The sequence below is a fragment of the Limulus polyphemus genome, unplaced genomic scaffold (assembly GCF_000517525.1).
Source record: "Limulus polyphemus unplaced genomic scaffold, Limulus_polyphemus-2.1.2 Scaffold1427, whole genome shotgun sequence".
Taxonomy (NCBI): domain Eukaryota; kingdom Metazoa; phylum Arthropoda; class Merostomata; order Xiphosura; family Limulidae; genus Limulus; species Limulus polyphemus.
In genome coordinates this window covers 123,685-139,799 of record NW_013667037.1, presented here as the reverse complement: position 1 = coordinate 139,799, position 16,115 = coordinate 123,685, and the positions used below count along the sequence as shown (strand labels likewise).

General features: G+C 36.7%; 1 protein-coding gene across 2 annotated transcripts in view; it reads right to left on the bottom strand.

Moving 5' to 3' along the window:
* Positions 1-16,115, bottom strand: part of LOC106463507 (probable phospholipid-transporting ATPase IF) — a 152,599-nt gene that overhangs the window by 73,808 nt on the left and 62,676 nt on the right. For both annotated transcript variants that reach the window (XM_022391031.1, XM_022391032.1), the window contains exons 13-16: positions 15,540-15,700; positions 7,999-8,141; positions 7,364-7,467; positions 1,546-1,659 (exon numbers count right to left, since the gene is read on the bottom strand). In XM_022391031.1, coding sequence (XP_022246739.1) covers positions 1,546-1,659; positions 7,364-7,467; positions 7,999-8,141; positions 15,540-15,700 — 522 coding nt within the window. The remainder of the gene's footprint in view (positions 1-1,545; positions 1,660-7,363; positions 7,468-7,998; positions 8,142-15,539; positions 15,701-16,115) is intronic.

The following is a 16,115-nucleotide window of genomic DNA, read 5'->3' as shown; positions in this document are numbered from 1 at the left end:
AGTTGTGACCGTAAGTAAAGTGCGTGAATCATTGTGAATTATAGCGTGTGTTTAAGTTAAAATGACTGTGGAAATTCTGTGTATTGCAAAGTTGTCTTGAGAAAGAATAAACTAGTTTTATTTAAAGAATGGACTTGTATCGCTGAAGTTCCTCTGGAAGAATTTATACTGGAAATTAACAAACGACCAGATACATAACAGTATATTATTTATATAGAAAAGTTATGATTCAACAAAATAAAGAAACATACTTAAATCGTCAAAAAGAACATTTTTTGGCATTTTACAACATTTAAGTTCAGAATGTAGATCTTCTAGATTATCTGTAAGTGAGCACTAAAAGATGGGCAAACATGTAGCACTACCTGCACTGTGTTGGTGATAATGTTTCATGTAAAAAAATTAATTCAGACAAACTTACACTTGTAGCATTAATGAAGCCAACATTTGCATGTGAATGCAACATGTCACCCCCATGCAATCCCAACATGACCAATTTTGACACCACAAAAATCATGAAAAAACACAGAAAAATCTAAAACTGTTTATATGCACTGCTTGGGACCTGCAAAAAGGTATCTTTGTACCAAATCCCATGTGATTTGGTTGACATACACAAGAATAGTTCATGAAAACCCCAAATTGACCTCTCCTCTGTGAAAAATTTAGTAAAAGACCAAAATTATCGATATCTCTGTTTGTGACTTGCAAAGAGTATCCTTGTAGTAAATCCCACATAAATTGGTCAGAATATGGCTAAGTAATTGATCAAAATCCCTGAAGCTATGAGTTCATTTAACCTTTTGACCCCCCTAAAATGACCAAAAATGGGCATATCCCACATTTTTGTAGGTATATATATATATGGGACCTGTAAAAAAGTATCTTTGTACCAAATTCCATGGAAATTCGCCAAATTATGGTGGGGTAATTGTGAAAAACCCTAAAATTATGCTTCTTCTGGCATCTTGACCCTTCTATGATTACTAAAAATGGGCAAGTCAACCAATTTTGTTTGTCAATGTGTGGGACCTATAGAAAAGTGTCTTTGTACTAATCCCCATGTAAATTGGTTAAAATATGTAAAATAATTGATGAAAAACCCCAAAACTATTATTTTTAGTGAGCTATGACTCCCCTAAAAAAAAAACTCAAAATAGGCAAAAACAACTTTTTGTACATCAATGTGCTGGGTGCATGAAAATTTATTTTTTTGCCAATTTTCATTTCAGTTGCTGTAAATATGACTGCACAGGAATCCATAATATATATATATTTTGTGGTTGTTTGACTTTTGACCCCATAAAATCCTTAGAAAGGTTTAAACTGAAAAAATGAAAAAGGTATCTGGGCATATTGGACCAAGGTATAATTCTACCAAGTTTGATATCAATCCACCAAGAAATGAAGGAATGGAAGTTGATTGAAAAGTGTTTGGAAGAAGAAAGAATGAAAGAAAAAGAAACAATAGATAAACAGCATGTGTCTCTGCAGAGACATAATAAAGGAAGCTCAAAAACATACAAATCTTTAAAAAAATCTTACCTCTTCTTCTCTGGCCACCATTTCAGTTCTTGCCATTTTATATTTCATGTCAAAACTTTGAAATTCTTCTTCTGACAGTTCCCTGTAAGCAACTACCAATGTTCGCAATCCCTCCTATAACCACAAGAAACACGATAAAAATAAAAAGGCCACAGTCAGTTTCAATTCATTTACCCATTTTTAGACTTCACTGAATGTCAAAAGAACACATTTTGTGTATAATTACAGTATACAATTAGAAGTATTTCAAAGGTATGGTAGATACTTAACCAACTAAACAAATAGAAAAAAGTTAGGCAAAGCCTGATGATGCCTTCTTTCTCTTGAAGATACTTAAAAATATGAGCAGCGTTCAGAAAAATCTAACAGAATAGGGGTGCCCATTTACAAGGGGTATGACATTCAAATTGGTTTTTAATTTAAGAAATTTGGTGATGGTTATACAAACTACATTATAGACCAATCATTTCCCATCTATTTAACATTTTTAGAAAGGTGTAATTTTAGATAGATCTGAGGTAAGTATTATTAGAAATACATTTTAAATTTAGGAAAATGTTAACTTCCAAAATACACTTACCTCCACTTCCACTTATAGCTAGAATACCATATTGAGAAGGTAGAGGGGCCAGTGATGGCATTATCCATACATAGATCATGGGTGTACCAAGATAACAGTGGTACCCAAGTGGCGGAGCTGCACTATATCCAGAACAGGTATGCTCTTCACCCTGAAATTAGTTCCTGCATAAAGGGTGGAATCGTACAGGAGTAATAATCACTATGAGCCAGCCCCAACCAAATAACTGATGTTCTGCTACTCTGGGTTGGAATTAAGGAATCTTTGTTCCTATATCCCATGTTTGTGGCTAGGACAACTGAACTGCAATGTTATATACAGATATACTTTTGATTAGATCCCAACCTGTAGCCATAGAGTGATATGTTCTGAATGACTAGAATTACGACGAGAAGGTAAGCAACACTTAAGCAAACAAACCTTCTCCTCTACCTGAAGAAGCCCAAAAGGCAACACCCTATGCTTGAAATGATAGGATCATGTATGCTTTACTCATTCAAAGGAACAGAACTCATCTGGGAATTAAGAACATACATCCTCACTCCCCAACCAATTGGGCAAAGAGCCTTCCACTTGCCTCCCGGAATTATGGGGAGGACATCGAACAAATGTGCTCAACCAAGGACCCAGGATGGGACCATTCCATGTTTATAATTACGAGGAGATAGTAGACCTCCTTCCATGAACAATATACTGAACTGATATTGATCAAAAAGAAGGGCCATGCACAACCCAACTGATTAGTCAAGCATCAAATCTTAACCAGTATTACGAGTAGGCTCCCATGTAGGCTGCTGCAGCTCCTACTGACATCTGGGAAAAAAACATGAGGGACCGAGATAGGAGGGCCCCCAACTTTGCCCTCTTCTCCAAGAGTGAAGGAATTCACTCTAACAATCTGGAGGAAAAGCCTTTGACCACCACCACAGTGACTGAAAACTGGGAGTGGTAAAAACTCCCTAACTACATTAGTAGAACTTGGGAGATAATGCACATTGGGGAGTTCTGAGGAACAGTGATCTGGAAACAGTGCAATAGCTGAACCAAGTTCTCTAAGTTTGTGAAAGCAAACTGACCCTGATTTACTCAATCCAATGATTGGTAGGGATAGACAGGATACCCTTTAGCTTTACTCATGATAGTCCACGAGTAATATCACCTGGTGAGCTCCTAGATGGTCTTAAGGAACACCTCATTTCTACAGATCCTGTTGCAACTGATGGTAATAATAGTGAAATAGTGGTTGCTAGTGCAGAATTGGTTTGATAAAAGTACACCTGTCTGGGCAACACTCACCACACAGCAGGATCTTGTGAAAACAAGGTAATAGAACCTGAAAGGTAGAAATAAAAATACTCACCCCTCTGGATAATTTAGCAGAAATAGTTAAGATAGCTACAAGGGGTAGGCAAAAAACCCTCAGATGAAGAGACTATCAGATCAGGCAAATAATGTGAGATAAAGATATTGGGGTTGGGGGAGTTCCACATACCAGTCTGCATAGTGACTTCCAGCAAGAAATCGACCAGGCTGCTAAGGACATAGAAAAGAGAAATCTGATTGGATGTAACACACAAAAGATACCACACCTTCAAAGAGAGCCTAGAATAAAGCTATAAATGTGGGCAACAAAACCTTCAAAACCCTTACTGAACATGACCAAGATGAATCACATAAAAGGATTAAACCCCTTTCCTGTCTGACAGTGTATTGGGTATGAAGAACTGATCTGAGGACATAGAGAGAATGAGAAAGTGGTCTGTGGACAAACAGCACAAATCACTCCGACTGGTGATATCCATAGGTCAGCAGCCACAAAAAAATAAACCTGCAGGTCAAGAGGATTCGTGGCATATAAGAGTCTGGTCACAAACAGGTGTAGAGAGAGAACACGTAACTTGAAACTACCTGTTAGGTAACTGAAATGGCCATTTGGAACCAATTACCCAAAACAATGTGAGAAATTTGGGGAATACTGGGGACTCAAAAGTATGTAGTTTCGATAATCAAATGGTAGTCAATAAGGCCACTCAAAACAATAGTGATTGAGGAAGATGCAAAAACTTCTGTCAAAGAGCCAAGTCAAAAAACGAGTTATGTTTGACACCACTGATTGAAAAGGGTTCAACCTCCTCTCAATATAGAAAAGTGACTTTCAGAATAGGAAAAACTGAGCCAGATACAGGTCAACCTTGGAAATTAAACCCCAATGCCATGTGAAAGGCAGCATAACCTCTATGCCAGAAGCTTGAGCTTCTGGATTTCTGGGTGCACCATATCTGATCATGGCTACCTCCAAAGAGAGAGCCTAAGAAGTAGAAGAGTTGAACACACCAGAAGGGACTGCAAAAGCAGAAACCCAGGTGTAGCCACCAATCTAGTGCAATCAATAGGAGCACTGTGTAGGGAATTTTCATCATCCATGCATACTCTGGAATTCCAGACTGTTGATATATGTAACTCATCCCTGAAGCAAAGGATTCATGGAAAGAATGAAACTTTCGATTAGGTGGCAGTAGAGAAACCTAATTTGTAGCAGCTTCCCTACTTAACCCCTCGAGATCCAAGAATGATTCTAACTAAGGAAATTGGGGGAAACTATGAAATAGATATGTACAATCCCTGGTTACTTAAAGACCAATAAAAGGATTACTTGTGTTCTCATCCTAAAGGCACGAAGGATTTGAGTGATGCCCCCATTCCCAGAAGAGAAAGAGATGTGAGTAAGAGCATGTCATCCTATTCTATAGTGTTCAGTAGAATGGGAGACAGCTGAGCCTGACTGAGAAGTAAGATGAAATATAAAAAAATACCCGGACTGATGACATATTGAACTGGAACAAGAATAGATTTCGCAGTCCCGAAAGAAAAGCCTGCTTGGGTTGTGTCTGAAAGTAGAAGCAGGATATAATGGCCTAACAATTGACAAGATATTGCCAGCAGTAACCAGTCGTCCATGGAATGGTGTGTGCACAGTACCATGGAATGAAGGGACGAGAAAATTTGTAAGATACAGCAGAACCCATGTTAAGCCTATACGAGACCGAGGAAAAAAACCCAAAACTGCAGTACCTGACTCTTGTGCACCACAAGTGCTGATAGTGGTGGGACTCCATCGCTAAGGCAAAGTGCAGATAAGAGCTGACTACAACCAAGTTGGATATCTACAATCCAAGTAAAGAAATCAACACCAATATCCTGTCTTCATAGGCCCAACAACTAGCAGGAATAAAAACTCTGAGGAATTAGCCCAACTCTCTCACTACTCCCAGCCCAACCAGACTCAGATAACTCTAGAACTAAGTTCCAAATCCTGATGAACTGTAAGAGATGGAAATCCTACAGGTTGGGTAGATAATAGTGGGGAAAATGTGAACTAAAAGACCAATTGTGATCCAAGGACTTGCAGAGCTTCTGAACTGATGGCTAAGATTACCACACATCCGGAAATTCTTGGAACCAAGCCCCCACAACTCCTGAAGATATACAATACTCACTGACACTGTTGGCAATCCAACTAAGCATTGGAAACCTTGGATTTAGACAGAATCTATTCTGAGTACCAATGTACCGAGGAGCTGATGTTGGGAGTCGGTACTTATGAATAGGGATGGAACTATGATCCCCCTGTAGGAGCCAAGGAAATTCGAGACTCCAACAACAACAACAGGGAGAAATGTAGAAGCCAAAAATTGAACTAACATGCATCATAAAAATGGATTCAGCTCGTCCTCAGTGAAAAGAAACAAAATGTTGAAGTTGAATTGTAAGTTTGTAGACTTACTCTGTCCCATCAGGGGACACAGGCCTATATAGGTGAACTTCAAACTTTTCTTTAGAACCCCAAAATTTGAGGAGCAAATATTATTTGAGAGTTGGAAAAATGCTTCCACCTGGTAGGGGTAGGCGAAATCATATAGTTCCGACAACATGTTGGAGAAGGCCTAACTGTACTTCACGTAACTAAGAAGTAAACCTTCCAGCATGAACCACAATTTCCATGTATAGAGAAAAAGAAAAAATGCTCCCAGACCTTTCAGCTATCAAGTTGCAGGCTCAAAAGCAACCAGGAAAAAAGCCAAAACATCACAAACTTGCAGAACCAATTGAAGAAAAACAAATCAAAAGCAGCTTATCTCAAAGTGACCTTCTTTTCATTTTTCATAGGTCATTTAAAGACCATGGTAAAGTCAGTTGTTTTGTTAGAGCAAAGCAACTGTGGACCATCTGCCAAGTCCTCTCTAGGAAATTGAACTCTGGACCCCGGCAATACGAGTCTGCATACTTACCAATGACTCACAGGGAGGGGCTGAAAATCCAACAGATTAAAAACAGGACACAGGAAAAAGTGAATCTAAAGTCTCTCCAAAATGTTGAAGATTGCCCTCAGTGCAGCCTCAAAGCTCCATGAAGGACCACCACAGATCCAAATATATGTCTCCATCTCATTACCAAGACAGTTCATTGACAGTCTCAACCAAGTGTGGCTCCCCCCCTCAAATTGTTGTGTGATGCTAAATATCAGAGGTGAGAGAGGAGAGACCCAAATTCATACCATAATCGGCTTGCCAATCCGAAGAAAGAAAGAAAGAAATTATTTTATTATATTTCTTAATTATTAGTATTACGAAATCAACTAGATAACATGATAACGTTCATAGTATCTTCAAACGACTGTAATACTGGGAAACCCATTAGTGGCGCTTTATCGAGAAAAAGTGATAAAATTATCTGAATGAGGTGCTTTTATACAGTACCAGGATAGAGGGTGCATTGATGTATGTGGAAAGTACCACGAGACAAATATCACCAAGGACAATTGAGAGGGGTATAAAAGACTGGAGCAAGTGAGGAAAAATCAGACTAATAATGCTTACATGGGCAAAGAAGAAATCTTAGTGGTTGAGGAATAGTTATAAGTGGCAGCAGAGGTAAGTATGTTTTGAAAGTAATTTTTATGTAATCAGTGGAGTCTGTCTAAAATGTTAAACAATATTAATACTCTTAAAACATCAGGTCAAACAAATAGAAGTAACTGCTTTTTCTGCAGTTTTAGGTAATGTATGCTAGTTTTTTGATGAACAACTGAAATAAAATAGATTCCTAATAATCTTCTCACCAAATATGTTTCCTGAAATAATTGTTAATAAAAAGTACTTAAACACAGAATAATATACTAAACAATTCAAATATACATAATTTATAATAAAAAGGTATAATGAAGATAAACAAACTCACCATAGCATAATCATTCACATGAAGAAGTGTTATGCCTTTAAGTCCAAAAGCACACTTGCTCAATACAGTAGATTCTGCTCCTTTACACAGCAAATATATTTTACCTAAAATTTTAACATTAATTGACAGATTAAAAAATGATTAAAATATTACATTCAATACACTGTAACTTTATTTTATTTACAAAAGTAACAACATGCTCCACTATGCTAATATATTAAAGATTGTATCAATAATGAATATAAAATCACTCGGTAAAAACCATATCATTTGATACGATCATCAATTACAGAACTTAGTAAAAAATATCATTGAAATATATACTTCTTCCTTAACATTTGTTTCTTTTAATTTACAGTAGTGGCTTTCCAATTTGAAAGATACACTACACATTTAGTTTTATGCCTAACAGCCTGAGTAAAATTGGATTGCTTTTCAACATAATCACAAATTTATTACAGATGATAAAGTAAAAGATAGAAAGAATAGTAATTGTTACTGAGATATGAACTATGTTCAGTGAACTCAAAACATATAATATTTACTGAGAAAGTTTTGAAGCCATTTTCAATTTGATATTTAACATCAAGTTATTGTTAAACAGTGCAAACATGAATATTATTTATGACACATACCTTCTTCATTTCTGATTATCACAGACATGCATTTTCTACTGAAATCAAATTCCAAGATGTGAAGTCGCTCAAACATTCTGTGTTTCCCTTTAAAAGTTACATGGTAGGTGTCCTTAAATACACCTTGCAAAACAACTCCAAACCTGCAAAACAAAATTATGTTCTGATTTAGAGATTCACATAAAAATGTAGTTGAATAGAGCAATAAGTACTTCATAAAACAGATTTGTTATACACAGTAAAAACTAAACTGAATTTACATTGCAGAGGAATAGCACCAGTCAGAAACCACACAGCAGATGTATATGTGTTATTCATATTATGGCTTCTGCAATAAATTGCATCTCTGTTGTTCATTTACTGAACCACTTAATTTTCAATTTCACATTGTATAAAGACTATTGATATACTGTATCATAATTCCAAATGATCATTTTCCATTACACATTGTTATAGACTTACAACCATGTCAGTAACATCCAATCCAAAGCAAAAAAAAAAATAAGCAATACTTTATTTAGAAATACAGAACGTCTAAATATATATATATATATATATATATTATTAGAGCTCAAGTAACAGTAAATTAAAAATGACTGAGTTTAATCTTTATTATTGTGACTTCTCCTCTTAAACAATGTAGAAAATACAAAACAATGCCAATAACAAAGAAAAACAAATAATGAGCCATACTAAACTAGTATCACTTTACTTGTTTGAGTACTTTTTATTGCAGCATTTATTTTGTTTTGAATACTTCTTATAGCAATCCTATGAATAACCAATAATCCCTAATTATATTTTTTTTTCCAATTTATTTGTTAAGTTTTTATATGTCCATGAAATGGACACAACACCTATAAACATTCAGTATAGCTATATCCCTGACAGCTATACCTTTTACAATAATTCAGACCATACTCACAAATTTATAAAATTTAATTCTTACTCTAGGCTAATATATACAAGTTTTAAATCTGTTTTATATTAATTTATATATATATATATATATATATTTCTTTTTTACTAGATTTTCCATGCTCATTCAAGAAGTTAGTTAGGCTGATTTCACCTTATTCAAACAAGGCCTAACACATTTGTCTTGTTGGTAGACCAAAACTTGATGTGATCAAGTGCTAAATGAGCTAACTAAGCCTACCCCTCATCTTATGCCATGAGAAACATTTCTATTTTGATCATATTACAACATTATAATTCAAATGAAGTAAATAACAAAGCAAACAATATTGGCTCGTACATTTCAAAAGAACAAAAAAAAGAGTTTTTATTACATTTTTAGATCACTAGTCTATGACTTCTCAAACCAATAATATGTGCAAATCACCATGACACTGAGGTTGAGAAAGAATGACTGGCTAAAATCAATAAATTACAGTCCTAGTGAAATATGAGCATGTTACACTGCTCAGAAAAAATTAAGGGAATTTACAACACTAATAGTTTCATTCAGAGCACACTGAATTCAATACAAAATCCAAATTTGCAATTTTCTAACATTGAAAAAGTTTGTCCAATAGGCACCTCCCCTCTCACCCAAAACTATTTTGACCTTGATTTGCCCTCTAAGTGTTGCTAAAATTTTCAACAACACACCAGTGTATTATAGCCCTTCATGTTTGCACCGTTGCAGCAATGTGTGCTGATCATGTGACTTCTCTCCACCTTACTGCACCCTCTATACTGGCACAAGTAGCTCCCTCTACAATTGCAGCACAATCCTCACTTTCAAGAACTGGCAGATATAAACTAGAAACATTTACAAATCAGTGGGAAGGAAGGGGAAGAAGAGGTAAGTACCTATCAGAAATACATTTTCAGTGTTAGAAAATGTTAACTTCTAAAATGGTACTACCTCCTCTCACCCAAAGTTAGAATCCCACATTGCAAAGGTGGTGAGGCCAGTGAAGGTGCAAAAGTAATCAAACAAGTAGAGAATAACCTCCACGAAATAACAGGTGTGCCACAATTATAAAAGGAGTCACACCTGTGGGGTAAAGGACTACTTCTAGAACAGGTATGCTCTTCACTCAGTAATGAACAAAGACACATAGAGTGGAACTTAATAGACAGTCTCCATGTTGTGTTAGACAGATTCTGCCCGTGAACAACAGATAGTACATAAGACATCCACATATATAATGAGTATGAACATGTGACTCAATCATAGTTAGATTTTAAGAAGGCGCCTGTAATCTGATATAAGAATACATGGCTAGGGCTAAAGGACTGTATATGACTAAGTCAAGGTCAGTCTGACTGGGCAGAAATCATTCTGGGGAAGCACCTTGGGATACAATGGATTATGCCAAGTGTGGTCCAAGGGCAAAAACAACATGGAAGCACCTTGATAAGTTTGTAAGATCAATAAATGAGGTCTGCCCAGGAAAAAAAACATCTAGGAAAAGCACCTTGAGATAAGTGGTAGTATGACAAGTGTGGTCCAAGGGCAAAAACAACATGGAAGCACCTTGATAAGTTTATAAGATCAATAAGTGAGGTCTGCCCAGGAAAAAAAACATCTAGGAAAAGCACCTTGAGTTAAGTGGTAGTATGACAAGTGTGGTTTATTCGGGTAGAAAAACATCCAATGGAAGCACCTTGCAAAAATTGTGTGTTTCATAACTTGTATAAAAAGTATAAAGAGATCAACAACTGCAGTCTGCCCAGGCAAAAATCATCCAAGGGAAGCCTCTTGTGGTTATTGAGTATAGCAAGTGTGGTAAATCTTAGCAGAAAACATCCAACGGAAGCACCTTGCATAATTAATATATGTCATGATCAACAAGTGCAGGCAAAAAAAATCTAGGAGAAGCACCTTGATTTAAGAATATTATGATAGTGTATAACATAAAGTATAATGACGATAGCCCTCTTCTCAAACAGTGGGTATATATGACAATGAAGTTTGTTTTATTGTACAAATCCCACTATAGGTCAGTAGGGATTGGCAAAAATCCCCATCTGCTTTACTCATGAAGTCCATGAGTGATGGTCCTTTATATATGATAGAGTGATTAATATATATATATATATATATAGATAGATAGATAGATACACACCACTGGATAAGTGGCCAGTGGTCTTGCAGAAACATCCCATCTCCACAGTGAGAGTCATAGAAGTATATAGATTTAGTACTAAGATATAAAATTCAGCATACCTGAGCAGTCAACACCCACCATCAGGTGGGATCCTGAAATATGATATATATCAACTAAATAAGATAAAAAATAATATGTCGATACCCCAGTCAAAGGCAAACAGATGTGTTTAGAATTGCCACAGTGGAAAAATGATACCAGCCCGAGGAAAACATAACTATATGGTGCAGAGAAAGAGTGACATATGTATTGGGAGTTGTTCACATACCTGCCTTAAAGATCTCCTCCAAAAGACGATGGTTTCAAGCAACTAAAGACTTAGTTTGATGACAAATTTGGTTTGAAAACACATTAGGTAGATGATGACCTGCTATGGACACATCAAAATATGCCAGTCATATGAGTTGAGGTTCCAAACCAGTGAGTGTAATAGGTGAAACATCATGGGAAACAGAGGACTGCCATGGAACAATTACACAGGAATGAGAACCAAGAAATGAGACAGTATGAGCCAAGTAACATCACAGGAAACAAATTAGACAAAGGAGATGATTCCATTCTGAATGGGAATACAGGTGGGAAAAGGAAGGTAAGGAAATAGGAGAAAAGGCAAAACAACCTTCCCACGCAGCTGAGGTCCTGCAAAAAAAGCCCTGATGCCAATAGTGGATAACATACGAGGAATGGTAAAGGTTTGTTTGTTTGAAGTTAAGCATAAAGCAACACAATGAGCTATCTGTGCTCTGCCTACCATGGGTATCAAAACCCAGATTCTAGCATTGTAAGTCCTCAGACATACAATTGCGCCACTAGGGGGCAAATGGTAAAGGATGGCATGAATACCAGAAGGACAATGACTGAATGCTAGGAAGGGAAGTATTAGGTCTTAAGATCAAAATGGTACAAGAAACAAATTGCGATGGGTTCAAAGGGAGAACAGGACAGGGCATGAAGAACAACATTGAGTGCCCAATCCAGCAAAACAATGGAACATGGCAGATGGACCAGATAAAAGGAATGGAAAAGGAAGGAAATACCTGGGGAAAAGAAGGGTTTCTGGAAATGGGAGAATAGAAAATGTTTGACAAGGCAGACGTATAAAGTGCAACAAGTGAAACAGACAAACCCTGATCAAACAACCAGTTGAAGATCTGGGACAGATGAGGAACAGAAGAACAGAAGCCATGGCAAATAGACCAAAGTCCAAAGCAAGACCAATGCCTCTGGTACATAAACAAGGAGGAAGGGCAAATGGTACAGGCAAGAAAAGATGCTACATGAGGGGCATGTCTGAGCTGAGGCACAGGACCAGACAAAAGTCCCACGGAAAGATGGAGCGTGATGTTATTGGAATGAAAAACATCAGAACATAGTTGTTGGAGGAGTGATCAGGACAGAGAAAAAGGCAGAGTATGTTGCTTCAGTAAGGGCCTGAGCAGAGGGAACCATGTCTGAGTCTGCCAATATGGAGCAACCAGCAGAACATAACAAGGAGTGGTTGGATAACAGAAAAGACCGAGAAGAGAAGACACCTCTAATCTTGACTTAAAGCATCCACCCACAGAGATGAGAGGTGAGGTACTGGGGTCGAAAAAGGAAAGAAGTTTGGCATACCAGTGAGTAAGAAAAATATACATTTATGGTGTGTTCCCTGTTGAGAACACATCCACAAAAATACCTGAGGATGAAGAGACCATTCTGAGGAAAACCTGGTTAGAATGTGATAAGAGATCAGCCACTATATTCATAACTCCAGGAATATGACCTACCAGAACCGTAATGTTATGGTCACTGGCCTAGTACAGGAAATCCAGAATCTGAAAAAAAAAAGATCTAGAATTGGTTCCCCATTGCTTGGTGATAAAGCTGACGACAATGGAATTTTCAGAATGAACAATAACCACCCTCCCCTGCAGGAATGACACTGAGCCTGATGAACTGCCAAAGGTTCCAGGATGTGAATATGGAGAGTAGCCTCCTCGACTGAATACCAACCCAAAATATCTGGGAAACTGAAAAAACTCCCCAACCCACCAAGGAAGCATCTGTGAACAAATGAGATTTAAGACGAGGAATGGGAACTCCCATCTCGGTCAAGTCCCTGTCAAGCATACAAGCAAGGTTGGCCCTGATCTTAGGTGGAAAAAAGATGGGATGGTCAAACGGATCATGGAGGAAGTTCCATTAGTCAAGAAGCTTCCAATCAAGAGAATGCATGTGTGCCCAACACAAGAAAATGAGAGCTTCCAAGGAAGCCCACATCCCCAACAAAGATAGAACCTCGTGTGCATAGAGAAATGGAGAAGTGGAGAAGGCTATGCTTGACCCAGACGGGAAGTGAAGAGAACTCCCAAATGAATAGGAATAAGTAAAGGACCTCTCGAACTTGATGAAAAACCCCAATGGAACAGCTTCTCGAAGAAGGAAGTGGGTGTGAGTGACTGACTGGGTACAGAAAGAAGTAAGCAGAAGCTAGTCATCCATGAAATGGTGAGTCTGAAGACCCAGCAAGTGAAGATGACGTGCAAAAGAGTGTGCCACTCAACCAAACACATACGGAGCTGACAAAAGACAGAACTCTCATAGATAAACCAAAGAAAAAAGACATGACACTGGGGCAAAAAACTCACCAAAATCAGAGGTATGGCTCCATGGTGAAGCAAGGCATCTCCAGATAAGGATACAACCAGGATAGATCAACACTGAAACTCCAAACTCCCGTGTTTTTGGAGACAGAACAAAGACAGGAGTAAAACTCTGGTTGAGTGGGCACCTCCCATTCAATAGCTTCTTTGTCTAGAAGGACTTGAACAGATTCAGCAAGATGACTGGACAAGGTACGATCCTGAGGAGGAGAGAAGGAGATTTGGGAAGTGGATAGAAGGGGAGTGAAAGGAAGGCAGAAACCCAACAATAGAACCCATATAAACCAAGGAACTGTCATGAAGTGTGGCCAAAAAAGGCACATAAATGAAAGAACTTAGATAGAGTATTCATTACTAACAAACTAAAAAACTTAGTAGCATGTAAAGTCTACAAAGTACATAAAAATAACAAACCTGCAAAACTATGAAATTTGACCTAAAACATAAAACAATAAATAACACCGAAAGTACAGAGAAGAGAAAATACCTTGAAATATCAAATTTATAAGACCACTCAAAGAATTTATAAGACAGCAGGACCTTGGAATATCAAATTTAAAAGACCACTCAAAGAATTTATAAGACAATAGACACGAAAATAAAACCTACCCTGAAGAACATGAGAATAAAAAGGCATCCAGTTAACAATAACAAAGTTGGACTCAAAACCAATCCACAATTAGATGTGACTAGTAGCAGTAAAGTAAAAAGAATTTACAAACTAAATAATATTAGCAGTGAAAAGAAATAAGAATTTAAACAAAAAATAACTGAATAAACAAACTCTAAATGCAAGTTTAAACTTAAGTGACTCAGATAGTAAAAAAGTATAAAAATCTAACTTATCTAACACTGAGCAGAGAGACATGAATGACCTAAATTATGGAGTGTGAAAATTAGATACATCCACACTAGCTCACATAAACTCATAGAACATAAGTATACCTACAGGGAGTGAGAAATACATAATGAAAAACTTATATTAAAGTTTTCTTCATTACCCATTCAAGCCATCTCCAAGCATTAGTACTTCTATCCGTCTGCACAAAAATCATAACTTGAAAGGAAAAAATCGCCGGCCGAATGTAATACACGAATTTTCTGTGAACTAAAACCTGTGCTTCCCCAGTAGACATCATCAACCCTGAAATCTAGGGAATTGTGTTAGAACCATTGTCTACTTATGCCAGGAATTTTATCATCTGCTCTATTAAATCTCGATTTCATATGAACAAAGTATAATTAGAAAAGCAGACACATTTCAAAAACAAATGAGTAGAAACAATGGAAATCAAACACAAGAAGGCAAAACTTGAAGTTAAAACCAATATAAATTTGTGATCAAGCACAACCAAAATTTTGTAGTCACATGGAGAATGAGTTAAAACATTCGTCTATACACTAGAATGCCAATCAATAAAGTGAGGATTGTGCTGTAATGATAGAGGGTGCTACCTGCGCCAGTATAAAGGGCACAGTATGATTGGTGGAGGGTAATCACATGATCAGCACACATTGCTGCAATGGCACAAAAATGACTGGTGCACTGTTGAAAATTTTAGCAATGCTCAGCAGGCAAATCAAAATCGAGATACCTTTGGGTAGGAGGAGGTAGTACCGTTTTGGAATTTTTTATGCAAAATATGAAATAAATAAAATTTTTCAAATAATAAATTTTAGCTGTGAAGTTGTTTTTTTTCTTATTTGCAAATTATTTGAATGATAATAAATTCAGCTGCAAAAAGTTTAAAAAAAATTCTAGTAAAAGTCCTGCCTTCTGCAAGCCTCCACTAAAGCCTTTTCATCTGGTGAGGATGCATAATATTCCAAGTCAAAATCATCATAGCAGTTGTCAACATCAGAGAGTGTACCATTCTTAAAGGTTTGGACTGTATTGCAAAGAGCTAAAACAAGAAGAAAGTTTTCAACTGCACCCTAAAATAAAAGGAATAAATTGCATTTACAGAAACTGTGTTATAGAGGAACCAATACAGTTAATGGCCCTTATATATTGTAGATGACAAAAAATTAATTTCATCAGTAAGCAAATTAAACTTATGACTATCCTTTCTTTTTATTTTTGCAATATTAAGCTTTGTAGCTCATGAGGTCAAAAACCACTAGAAAAGTTAATAGAAATAAAAATAACAGTATTTTATTATAGGTTATAATCAGTAATTAAAGTCAGAGTGAAACTATTAAAACAACAGTATGTTTAACATAAAAATTGTACACAGTTTACTAACATAATCATATACACACTTGGACTAAACTAGACAGTAAACACAATATTCCTGTCGATGTCAAATTCTCACAAAAACCCGACTCTAAATTAAAATCGTTACTAAAC